The sequence below is a fragment of the Humulus lupulus genome, chromosome 7 (assembly GCF_963169125.1).
Source record: "Humulus lupulus chromosome 7, drHumLupu1.1, whole genome shotgun sequence".
NCBI classification, from domain to species: domain Eukaryota; kingdom Viridiplantae; phylum Streptophyta; class Magnoliopsida; order Rosales; family Cannabaceae; genus Humulus; species Humulus lupulus.
This window is the reverse complement of record NC_084799.1, coordinates 178,111,391-178,125,086: the sequence shown is the minus strand read 5'-3', so window position 1 is coordinate 178,125,086 and position 13,696 is coordinate 178,111,391. Positions and strand designations below refer to the sequence as shown.

The 13,696-nt window shown below is 38.1% G+C and overlaps 1 protein-coding gene across 1 annotated transcript; it reads left to right on the top strand.

Annotated features, from left to right (window-relative positions):
• The first annotated feature begins 8,104 nt into the window (after positions 1 to 8,104).
• Positions 8,105 to 9,708, top strand: LOC133792401 (uncharacterized). Its single transcript, XM_062230303.1, has 3 exons — positions 8,105 to 8,414; positions 8,811 to 9,360; positions 9,444 to 9,708. Exons 1-3 carry the CDS (start codon positions 8,105 to 8,107, stop codon positions 9,706 to 9,708), a joined length of 1,125 nt encoding a protein of 374 aa, XP_062086287.1.
• Positions 9,709 to 13,696: the final 3,988 nt, after the last annotated feature.

Here is a 13,696-nt window from a genome sequence, read left to right as displayed (position 1 = left end):
TCTGTGGAGAATTTCATGCACAGATGATGAATGGAGGTGGCCGCCCTGAACTCCACCAGTGTTGGCCGCCCCAAAATGGCATTGTATGCCGAGAGACAATCCACCACCACGAAGGTGCAGTACTTAAAGGCCTAGCAAGGTACCTCTCCAAGCGTCACTGGGGGCTTTATCTGCCCCATTGGGATGAGGGCTTCTCCCGAGAACTCGTAGAGTGTCGAGGCGCACGGGGATAGGTCTGTTGTAGTCAACCCTATCTTCTCAAAGGCTGATTTGAACATGATATTCACCGAACTCCCGTTGTATACCAGAATCTGCGCCACCATTTTGTTGGAGATTTGGCTCTCAATCACCAACGAATCGTGATGTGGGAAATGTACTCTCCGAACATTGTCTTCGAAGAAAATTATGACTTGGTCAATCATTCGCGACATTTGGGCAGGTAATTGGACCAAAGCCATTACCTCATCATCGTGGTTCAAAGCTCGCTGCAAGCTTCGTGAGGTGCCCCCCAGGTGAGGTCTTCTTGAGATGGTTCATACCCGCCTATTTACTGGAGGAGGCCCTTGGGCTGCTGGATGCTGGGGACCTACAGGAGTTGTTGTCGGGACCTGAGGTGTGGCAGGCGGGACCGCCGGTCCAGCCACGAGTGGTTGTGCTTGACGCGGTTCACCCTTAGCATACTGATGGAGGTGTCCCAGCTTAATAAGGTTCTCAATCTCATCCTTGAGCTGACGACATTCGTTAGTGTGATGCCCTAAGCCGTTGTGGAAACAACAAAATTTACCAGGGTCCCGTCTATCCCTGTCTCTTCGGATGGGTTATGGCTTCATGTAGTGCACATGCTGTGTCGTGGCCACAAAAATGTTCTCCCGGGAGTCCACTAAGTCAATATACTTTGAATATTGCGAGACATACTTCTCTCCCGATGCAACTCCCTTCTCGGGCTGTGTGATTTCGTTTCCCCTTGGTTTGCGACCCTTACCCTTCCCTCCGCGCCTTGTGCCACTGGGAGCTCAACTGGATTCAGTCGGATGGGATGGGGCAACAACTCCAGCACTGAATACAGGCTGAAAAGCGTTGTATCCAGTGGGCGCTGCCTCAAACCCTGGCGGAGACATACCAGGAGTAGACATGGAGCTACAACCAGAAGGGGCGGCGCTTTGGCCTGGCTGGGCTGTCAACGACCCCTGCTGAATGTGAACATAGGGGGAGTATTGGATCCCCGAGGCCATGTGGCCAGGAGTAGCCGAGGTAGGGAAAAGGGTGGATGCTCCGAACGCCCCGATCTAGGCGTCTTCCCAACTGATGTATTCTTGAGCCCGACGAATGAAGTCGTCGAGATGCCGGCATCCCCTTCGCTGGAGATCATCCCAGAGTGGGGATCCTGCGTGGATGCCAGCCTGCAATGCCATCAGTTGTTTGCAATCATCGACCCTCTTAGTCCTTGCCGCTTCTTCTTTGAAGCGTTTGATGTAGGCCTTGAGGGTCTCAAACGGTCTTTGCTTGATGTTGGCCAAGGCGTTGATTTCAAAGCTTACCTTCTAGACTCCTATGAACTATCTTCGGAAGATGGATCCTGCGCCTCGGCAGTTGGGTGCTCAGGAGGCACATCGGCTATGTTGATAGGTGGCACTCCAACAAGGTGCGCAGGTGGCACACCTATTGGGTGCCCAACTGGTGCATTTCTATTGGGATCCACTCGTAACCCTTGGGCTGCAAGAGTGGCCTTCATGGCAAGCACCATCTCCTGAAAGCAGCGATGTTACCTTCTTGAGCATTAAGTTTTTGTTGTTGGGTAGCCACCTGCTCGCGGAGCACCACCACCTCCGGTATCTCTTCTGCCTCCATGGGCTAAGGATCTTCATCTTCATAGTACCCTTGGTCGACATCATTATCTTCGCCGTCATACTCAACATACTCATCATAGTCCTCCATCATTTCATGTACGTCCTGAGGTGGTTGCCTACTGGGTTCTCCTTCTTCAACTCCTGTAGGAGGGGGCATTTCATCTATAATGTTTCTTCATGTAGGCACCATGATCGTGAATGTCAAATGCTTCCTTCAAGCTCTCAATGAAAGCACCAAAATGTTGACTGCCTTTTTCGCTATCAACTTTTATAAGAGAGGTTAAAGAAATAACTGTAAGAGCACAAAGATTTTTACATGGTTCAGGTTATAAAAGAACCCTAGTCCACGAGTCTCTAGTATTAGGGAGATTGCAAGCTTTTTTAGTGTCTTCTCAGGCAGCGTTTAGATTGCTCTGAGTATAAGTAGTATTCTCTCTAAAAAGCTGAACCCCTTACAATGAGACTCCCAACCCTATTTATAGAGGTTGGGGTCATTAATGTAATCATAATTAATTAATACACATTCTCCCCATAATTGGGGGGATGAATACACTCCAATGCATTGGGCTGCATTGAATAGAGACCACGACCTAAGCGAGATTTGTGGGGCCCACTGCAGAAAGGTAACCACTTTATGGGGAACATACCTTTGGGACTGTCAGGGCATGCTTTACGTACTTTCGTGCCAGGCGGCGTAGTGGGAGTGTGAGTTATCGAGTCGTACCATTGATAACACTGTAGGCAGATCGCCCAAAAAGGTTGTCAGGTCTTCCTCTGAGGCAGCTAATATGCATTGGCTGACACCTGGCCTATCCCCAGGATCCCGAGGACTAGGTCCTCAGCTTGGAATATAGCTAAGGGCAAGGAAAGACGCGGACTACCAAGCATCCTCCGGAGGTAACCTTATGAAGACTTTCATAGCTCTCGGGACATGGCCCAGGAGAGATGTCGATGCTTCCTCATTATCTGAGGAGGGCGACCTCCAACTGTGGGTCTGACCTCCCGAGGACATACCCTTCGGGCGCTGCCTCATAACAGAGGCATGTGTCTTACTCGATAAATCACGTGTTATTGGGTGAAAACGCAGACAACAAATGCATTTTTGACATTTTCATGAAAATTTTATCAATAAATTTAACTAATATCTTATGTCGCTTTTTTTTTTAATTAAAACGTCAATTAGGTGATTATATTAGTGTTATTAAGTTTTTTGAAACTGAGAAGTGGCAGGATTCGAACCCTGCCCCTTGCATTCAAAGACAAGGCTTTTCCCAACTGAGCCAAGCCCAATTGGTATCTCATGTCTCTTTTAAAGGAAAAGTTGAGGACTACCCACTTTTAGTAGTAGTTAACTAAAATTAGACACTAAATATATTTAGTTAAACTTTACTCATTATTATCATGAGACTTCCCAAATTACCCTTATTTGAGTACATTATTCTAAGTGTTGTTGTGGTGTGTATTATATGTGTCACATTGTAATTAAATTAGAAATGCATTCTAATTGTAGTGTGTCATATGTGTGACAACTACATTTATAAGATTGTATTCAATCTATCAAATATTATTCTTTAAAATGTAAACATCAATGCTTAAAATCTAAACCATAATTCTTTAAAATTTAAACCACAAAACTTAAAATGTAAACCACAATCTTTTAAAATATAAACTTCAAGACATAAAATCTAAATCACTACCCTTAAAAGTTTAACCTCAAGGCTTAAAATCTAAATCACAACTCTTCAAAATGCAAATCAAAAAGCTTAAAATATAAACCATAAGACTTAAAATTTAAACTAGGCTTAAAATTTAAACCACGACTTTTCAAAATTTAAACCACGACTCTTTAAAATTTAAACCACGACTTTTAAAATTTAAACCACAAGACTTAAAATCTAAACCACGACCATATAAAATATAAATCATGATCCTTTAAAATCTAAATCATGACTCTTTAAAATTTAAATCATGACTATTTAAAATTTAAACTATAACGCTTAAAATTTAAACCACGACTCTTTAAAATTTACACTACAAAACTTAAAATTTAAACCACGACTCTTTAAAATTTAAACCACAAGGCTTAAAATTTAAACCACAAGACTTAAAAGTTAAAATCCTAAGCTTAAAATTTAAATCATGACCACGTAAAATATAAACTATGATTCTTTAAAATCTAAATCACGACTCTTTAAAATTTAAATCACTAGTATTCAAAATTTAAATTACAACTCTTTAAAATTTGAACTACAAGACTTAAAATTTAAACCACAAGGCATAAAAGTTAAACTACTAGGCTTAAAATCTAAATCATGACCATATAAAATATAAAAATGATTCTTTAAAATCTAAACCACAAGGCTTAAAATTTAAACTACGACTCTTTAAAATTTAAACCACAAGGTTTAAAGTTAAATCATTACGCTTAAAATCTAAATCACAACAATATACAATATATACCACGATCCTTTAAAATTTAAAACATAGTCTTTAAAATTTAAAACATAGTTTTTAAAATTCAAACCACAAAGCTCAAAAGTTAAACCACAAGGCTTAAAATTGAAACCACAACTCTTTAAAATTTAAACCACAAGGCTTAAAATCTAAACCACAAGGCTTAAAAGTTATACCATTAGGCTTAAAATCTAAACCACGACCATATAAAATATAAACCATGATCTTTTAAAATTTAAATCACAACTTTTTAAATTTTAACCACTAGTTTTTAAAATTTAAACCACAACTCTTTAAAATTTAAACTACAAGACTTAAAATTTAAATCACGACTCTTTAAATTTTAAACCACGACTTTTAAAAATTTAAACTACAAGGCTTAAAAGTTAAACTACTAAGCTTAAAATCTAAACCACAGCCATATAAAATATAAAACATGATCATTTAAAATCTAAATGATGACTCTTTAAAATTTAAACCACTAATCTTTAAAATTCAAACTACAAGACTTAAAATTTAAATTACGACTTTTTAAAATTTACACCACAAGACTTAAAATTTAAATCAATACTCTTTAAAATTTAAACCATGAGACTTAAAATTTAAACGACATCTCTTTAAAATTTAAACCGGAAGGCTTAAAATTTAAACCACGACTCTTTAAAATTTAAACTACAAGGTTTAAAAGTTAAACTATTAGGCTTAAAATCTTAAAATCTAAACAACGACCATATAAAATATAAATCACGATCCTTTGAAATCTAAACCACTAGGCTTGAAGTCTAAACCATGTCCCTTTAAAATGTAAACCTTAAGTGTTAAAATTTAAACCACAACTCTTTAAAATTTAAATCACAAAGCTTAAAATGCAAACCACAATCCTTTAAAATATAAACATCAAGACATAAAATCTAAACCATGACCTTTTAAAAGTTAAACAACAAGGCTTAAAATATAAACCACAACCCTTTAAAATGTAAACTACAAACCTTAAAATGTAAACCACTTGGCTAAAAATCTAAAACATGACCCTTTAAACTTTAAAGCATAAGGTTTAAAATCTAAACAAAAACTCTTTAAAATTTAAACCGCAAGGCTTGAAATTTAAACCACTACTTTTTAAAATTAAATCATATGGCTTAAAATTTAAACCACTACTTTTTAAAATTTAAACGACAATACTTAAAATTTAAACCGCTAGGCTTAAAAATCTAAATCATGTCTATTTAAACTATAAATTTAAAATTTATAGCATAACTTTTAAAATCTAAATCAAAATTATTTAAAATTGAATCACAAGACTTAAAATTTAAACCACTAGGCTTAAAAATCTAAATCATGTCTATTTAAACTATAAATTTAAAATTTATAGCATAACTTTTAAAATCTAAATCAAAATTATTTAAAATTGAATCACAAGACTTAAAATTTAAATCACTAGGCTTAAAATCTAAACCACGTTTCTTTAAACTATAAATCATAATGTATAAAATCTAAACCAAAAGACTTAAAATTTAAACCACATCTCTTTAAACTATAAATCATAATAGAATGTCATAGTTTTTATCTTTTACTAAGAATTCATTTCGTGGAAGGCCTTATTAGTGGATCATTTATATAATAGTAGGAAAATATTACACTTTACTTAAACCTATAGTGCATGGTCAAGAGCTTCCTTATTCAAGAAAGGTACCAAGATAAAGAATAGTTACTTTTTCAAAGAGTAATTTATCGAAATTGCTTGTTTCTATTTCGACTCTTTTACTGTATAATGCTTTCCAGTGTTTCTCTTCTTTTCTAATAGTCAACTTTGGCTCAAATATTTATTCGCACATATAAATATATGTTTATATGATGTTTGGGCTTATGTGCCCAATGCTCTACATGAGCACTTGAATGACACCTTAGATGGTTCACAGTGAGATGGAATTGGCGTATAAGTGATTTATATTTGAGCTATACAAGATGGGAAAATTCAGAATTGTCAATGTTAATATAAATTAGAAACCAGACAAATAATTCATGTATAAAATGTAATAACATTAACTACTCAGAATGTGGTTTATTTATTTCGCTGGAAGTCTCTTGCATCATATATGTTTCTCAAGGAAATATCACATATTAGGGTGAAATAGGAAGAAAACACAATTTTGTAAAAAAAAAAAAAGTGTCATCTCTGTCAACAATGATGATTCAAATTAAAAGAAAACAAAGCACATATTATCAAAATATGCACAAAAGTACGAATCCAAATAATACGTCATAATTCATGACCTACTGTTTATCAAAGGGAAATTTTATCCTTTATGCATCATAGCATACTTAATTTTTTTAAAATGTCAACATAAAACTTCTCCCCATAATGTGCCCCCTCTCATATTTTGGACAAAAATACACTCCTCACTCAAATTTAACACTTCACACATTTTTTCTCTCTATCTCTTTCTCATCCCTCATTTACAGCCATTTTTTCACAGCTCGGAGGTGGAACGGATTGGAAGTTTCTTGGCGTTTTTTAAGAGAAAAAATCATGGGTACGTATCATTTCATTAATCTACTTGTGAATATGAAATGTCATGGTTAGATATTAGATTCGAACTGTTCCACAGTTGAGTTTGGATTTTTTTTTCTGCAATTTTTGAACTGTTCTTCGGATCTGTGATTATGTGGGAGCCATTCCAAAATCGATGGTACATTGATGCCATTTCGATACTGAGGCGAACATCTAAATTATATGATATTTTTGATGTAATATTGATGGTATATCGATGTCATATATGTTGATTTGGTTCAGCGTCGATATGACATCGATGTGGCATCGTTATACCATCGAAATGGAATCGCATACAGATGGCAACCATCAGCATCGATGGCATTTCGATGGTACATCGATGCCATTTCGATACTGAAGCGAACATCTAATTTCGATATTATTTTCGATATAATATCGATGTTGAATCGATCTCATATATGTTTATTTGGTTCAGCATCGATATGGTATCGATATTACATCGAAATGGAATCGCATCGAAATGGCAACCATCAGCATCGATTATGCATCGAAATGTCATCGATGTGGCATCGATGTTGAACTACAATACAGATTTTCATAGGCATCGATTCATCATCGATTTACCATCGATTCTTCATAGATTACACTTTATTTTTATAATTTTCTTATGTTTTTTTTTTGTAAATTTGCAGGTTCCAGAGTTAATATAATTATTTCTTACAACGGTGTTTGGGAACAGAAAGGAGAAAAATGGAATTTCAAAGCTGGTTTGAACACTATAATACATGTACCAATTGATGTTGGTTACATAGAATTATTGGAGAAGTTGTATTCAAAGTTGAAAGTGGATAGGTCATTGTTTGACTTAAAGTTGGAAGTGTTGTTTACATGCAATGATTTTAGCGTAGATCCCATTGAAATCACAGATGATGAAGGAGTTAGTGCTCTTATTCTTGAAAATTCGAAGTCCTTAAAACATCGGATTCCTTTATGCGTTAGTTCGATTGCAAAGAACATTGCTCTTATTGATCCATCTCCTAGAGCGAGTGTTAATATGGAAAATCATAATCAATCATGCGCGGCTGTTCCACAAACAGCTCCTGGGCCAAGTGTATGCATGGGAGGTTCTAGTCATAATGAAACTTTTTTTCCCCCAACAAATCTCCCGCATGATGATGGGTATGAGTATGAGCCTTATGTCAATGACGATCCAGTTGCCCTTTTTGGTGATGATGATGAAAGAGTTGAGGGGTGCAGTAGTTCTGATGATAACTCAGAGGATCGGTTGTCGATGCTACATGTGGTTCAAGTAGATAATTTAAATGTACGACCATTGCCAAGACGTCAAGAAAGCCAAGGACGGAGGACTGCTTGCTCAGAGAGCAGTCATCCAACTGCACAAGATGATGGAAATAGATGGAGTTCTCCAGCGTATACTACTGAAGATATCCCATGCCCCTCATATGTTATCCCCATGTTATCTGGGGTGAGTTGTGGAGTAATAGAAGTTGGGAAGGTTTTTGAGAACAAGTTAGAGTTGAAGACGAAGGCACACTTGTATGCAATGAAGCAGAACTTCGAGTTTGTGGTGAAGAAGTCAGGTACTGAAGTTTGGTATATCACTTGCAAGGATCCTGATTGTGGGTGGAGATTGAGGGGGAAGAGAATTCCTAAATCTGATATGTTCGAGATAAATCGTTTCATCAACAAACACACTTGCTCACTTGACCTCCGACATAAAGGCCATCGCCAAGCTGCACCTAGGGTTATTGATCATTGCATAAAGAAAAAATATCAGACTGGATCGAATGCGTACATGGCAAACAACATAAGAGAGGACATTAAGAATGATTATTGCATTGAGTTTTCATATGGAAAAGCTTGGAGATGCCGAGAGAAGGCTCTTTCTTATGTCAGAGGGACACTAGAAGCATCCTATAAGAAGTTACCATCGTACCTGTTCATGCTTCAACAGAAAAATCCTGGGACGTTGACAGATTTTGTCACTGAGGAAGATCTATTCAAATATTGCTTTTTCTCACTCGGAGTTAGTAGAAGAGGGTTTCATACATGTCGTCCTGTGTTATGTGTGGACGTCACTTTTTTAAAGACAAAATACGGTGGGCAGATGTTATGTGTAGTCGTGCTGGATGCAAATAACCATCTATATCCAGTTGCATTTGGTATTGTGGATAGTGAGAATCATGATTCTTGGAAGTATTTCATGTCAAAGCTAAAGGAAGCGATTGGGGAAGTCGAGGACCTGGCGTTTGTATCTGACAGGCATGCAAGTATTACACATGCCTTGGAAACTATTTTCCCCGATGCCTATCACGGTGCTTGCTACCACCACATTAGTATGAATGCGGTTGCTAAATTCAAGACTGGTCATTGTCATGTGTTGATGTATAATGCGGCATATGCTTTTAGGAAATCCGAGTTACGCGCTAACTTCGAAAAAATCAAATCAAAAGACCCAGTCATTGCTCAATACCTAGAAGGCATGGGTTTTGATAAGTGGTCATGTGCTTACTTTCCTGGAAATAGGTATGTCATTGTGAATTGTATTTTAATTTATGAAATCTTCTAAATGTATGTTACTCTTAAATTTTAGTTTTCCTGGATACTAGGTATAATATAATGACAAGCAATTACGTTGAAAGTTTTAACAATAAGACCCGGGACGCTAGGAGCTTTCCGATAACTACATTTGTCGAATTTATTCGCTTCACACTACAGTCCTGGTTCTGTGATAGGAGAGAAACTAGCGAGAAGACAACTACAAATCTTGCACCGACCTATGAGAAAAATTTGGTGGATATGGCTGAGAAAGCTCGATTCTTGATTCCTTATGCAATAGGGAGGCATGAGTTCCATGTGTTAGATGGGAGCTGAATGGCGAAGTCGACCTCCTAAATAAGACATGCACATGTGGCGTGTTTCAGATTATTGGTATCCCATGTGCTCATGCACTATCTGGATCCCTTAAGCGAGGGGTGAACTTTTATTCGTTGTGTTCAGATTACTATAAAATTGAGACATGGATGTCCTCTTACACAGAATCTATATATCCTACTGGTAACGAGGAAGAGTGGATTGTTCCACATGACATTATGACAATAAAAGTGAGAACACCTGCGCTGAAAAACCCAGTTGGTCATCCAAAGAAGAAACAAGGTAGGCCTAAGACGAAACGACATCCTTCCAATGGAGAGAAATGTGTTGTACAACACAAGTGCAACACTTGTGGAGGTCTAGGCCATAATAGGGCAACTTGTAAAGTTCGTGTTTGAAATTTATGGCATCAATGTTAAACTTTTTATTTGGGTACTAATGGTATTGATGGACTTTGTTACTCTTTTTATTTGTGTATTAATGGACTTTGTTACTCTTTATATTTGTGTATTAATGGACTTTGTTACTCGAAATGACATTTTTTATATACAATACTAAGGAGAAATATACCATTGTGTGTCATCGAAATCAAAATAAATGTTCTAACATCAAGGGTACACATTCTCATAAAAAATGTCGATGCATAATTTATCCCTGAAGTACTGAATGTTGTCCTCAATGGCATATGATAAGGGAATGTCTCCAAGAATGAACTCCAAGTGTTTGATGGCGAATATGCCGCAATCTCCGCTTAAACCAAGAAATCTTGATTGTGAGTATATTGAAAATTAAAGGAGAACAGTATTGAAAATCTGAATTTAGTATCTACCTGGTTCTAGACTGTGGGAAAATATCAGTGGACATGTGCCGCCAATCAAAGTTTGGAACGGTGACCTTCGGTCTAGCTATTTTCAACTTGGGGTGTCCTTTAAACATACCAGAAGCGTTGAGTAAAGATAGAAGCATCCGAGTCCAAGGCTCGATCAACTCAAACAACTTATTATAGCTAAAGTTAGAATGATCTGAGTCAAATATAGTGATCATCCAATTAGCAAAATTTATTTCACAAAGGACCCAGTGTCGATTTTCCATGCACCAGTGGAAGTAGACCTCATTGCAATCACCCCAAGGCTTCTTGTACTTTTTGGCATCTCCTTTCAGGAAATCAAGAATGTCCGAGTCCCATTGGTAAGTCCTGCCATTTTTCTTGAATTCCTCATATCTAGCAGGAATATATTGTGCAAATGATGAATCAAGTACGGTAGCTTTCACGGGGTACGTCTTCGGCAACTCAAAAAGACGTCTCCGTATAAGATAATTCGCAGCGTCGAGATGCTGCAAATAAATAGAGTAACGTTAAGGAAGAGTGGATTGTTAAAATGAGAAAAATGTTCTAACAAACATAAGAGACTTACAGTTTATGCCAACCATTATTTTTCCACCTTCAACTTCAAGAACCAAACAGGGGTCCCATCACAACATTCCAACTTCCTCGGTCTGATGTTGTCAATCTCACCGAGTACCCATCGGTTAAAAGTTGTCAACATATCTTGATCCAACACCTTTAAAGGAAGGATCGTAACTGGGTCCTTGAAATTTGGTTTCTTGGCTGCTGGAGTATAGTCCTCATACCATACTGGTCTCTGTCTAGTGCGCTTACCTGTAAAGGAGCAATTAGTATCTAATCTCTTTAAAACAAACAAAAAAACTCATGGATTAGTCGTACCTAAGACCGTCTGCACTGGCTGAGAAGGTGTGGCTTCTCCAACAGAAGGCTCGTAACATGAGGGGAGAATGTCGTACTCTACATCCTCTGTTGAAGTAGGTGCATGAGTATGTGCAGGAGTAGGTATACCACCTAGTGTTTCCAGCTTCTCTAATATGACTTCTTGATTTTTAATGACGATACCTAGAGTGGCCTTAACCTCGTCCACTGCACTTGATAGTCTGGCCATCCCACCCAACACCTCCTCATAAGCCCCAGGAGCAGGAGTAGAAGTAGGTTCTGTACTAGTATCTGGAGCAGTCTCTGTCGGGGCATCCTCCACAAATATGCCAGCCTCAACGGCTATCTCAGCCACCGCAGCAGCCTCTGCCTCAGGATCATAAGGTCTTCCATCCTCTGGTGCAGGCTGGATCATATTCTGCAGCATCGCATACCTAGGAGCATCCCCCTCTGTCCTCTGATATATGGCATCAAAGAAGTCTCGCTCATTTGGTCGAGGCCTTAGGATAGAAATGCATGACAACTGTAATGGAAACAAAACAATCAAATTAGAAATGACATAAGTTGATTAGTATAATTCAAAAGTTCTTGAATTATTTAAATGTAATATAACTTACATGTCTCCTCGCAAGTACATCATTCAAATGCAAATGCTTCGGCTGGCCTATGCTCTCCCACTGTAGCATCCTAGGGAACTTGAAATCCACAGGGCTTGGCGTGTTCCTTCTGTAAATCAAGAATCGTCTCGTATGCCCAATATTGCAAGGCTGGTGGATACCCCTTGCAAGTGTACTTTGCCTCCACCTTAACACCCTTAGAAGACTCCACCTCAGTGATCTTCTTCGCCTTCTTACCTGGTATTGTAGCACCAATCGCTTTCATATCTCTATTGAATTGTTTCACAGTTGTATCGAATGAAAGGGATCCCCATGGATACTTCTCAAAATAATCTAAATCCTCGACCATCGACAATGAATCTCGCCAAATAGCATTGTCGTTCTTAGCTCCCAATAGTACCCCCTCCACAAAGTAAACCAAACCGAGCTTGTACAAATCATCAGGTACATCGCACATACTAAAAGCTCGTTCCAACATACTGAACTGAATGTCTTTCTCGGGTTCCACACTGAAATATGTATCAACTAGGCGGGAGGAAGTAATGTGAGGTTCAATGTCAACGGCAAGTGGTGGACAGGAGCAGCTCAGGCCGGTGATAATGGCAAACTCGTGCACCCCAAACTTACATAAGTTTGGGCCCATCAAGAAGTGCACCTCATCGCCACGCAGAGACTTGACCTTCCGCAAAAGTAGTGCGTGCACCAATGTCCCAGAGAACGAAAAGGGAGGGGCTGTGAAGAATGGTCCAAAAACAGACTCATTCACCCTCCCCAACAATCCATGCTCCTCAAATCTTTTCTTCAATTTTGTTAACCTCCCGGAACCCCTATAGGTCATATGACCGACATAATGATCCTCAATAGGGATCTCAAGTGGTGGGATACGTTTGGGTGGCATCTACAAAATATCCAAAAAAGAAAGAAAAAAGAATTAGTTGAATTTACAAAAAATACTCAGTCTGTTGTTGTCATCGAAATGGAATCGATGTACCATCGAAATAGCATCGATGGAGCATGGAATTGATGCCATATATGTTGATTTGGTTTAGCATCGATATGGCATCGAAATAGACTCGATATACCATCGATGGCATTTCGATGGTACATCGATGCTGAGGCGAACATCTAATTTAGATGTTATTTTTGATGTGATATCGATGGTGTATCGATGTAGAATCGATGTCATATATGTTCAGCATCGACATGGCATCGATGTGGCATCGATATACCATCGATTTCGCATCGATTATGCATTGATGTGGCATCGATAAACCATTGATTATGAAAGAATCGACATGGCATCGATATACCATCGATTGCACATCGATGGACTATCGCCTTCATTCACTGGTCCATCAAATATTATCGATGGAGCATCGATTGCGCACTGTATGTCATCGAATTACCATCGATGAAGCATCGAAATGGCATCGATGTGGAATCGAATGAACATCGACCCACAAAATTTTTGCAGAATTTAAACATAATCTTCCAAAATGATGCACATAGAATCAAACCCATTTTAGGCTACATTTTTTGCAAAATAAAGATTAACAATCAAACCCATTTCATCGATTTATACATTACGATTCAATTTTTTTTTTTAAAAAAACCACATGACAACCGAATGTCTTACCCTACCGTG

Excerpts from the sequence above, each read along its gene's own strand:
- LOC133792401 (XM_062230303.1), top strand. The coding sequence starts at position 8,105 with ATGCTACATGTGGTTCAAGTAGATAATTTAAATGTACGACCATTGCCA. Across the intron at positions 8,415-8,810 it reads GTTTGTGGTGAAGAAGTCAG|ATTTTGTCACTGAGGAAGAT; the intron begins GTACTGAAGTTT and ends GGACGTTGACAG. Across the intron at positions 9,361-9,443 it reads GCTTACTTTCCTGGAAATAG|GTATAATATAATGACAAGCA; the intron begins GTATGTCATTGT and ends CCTGGATACTAG.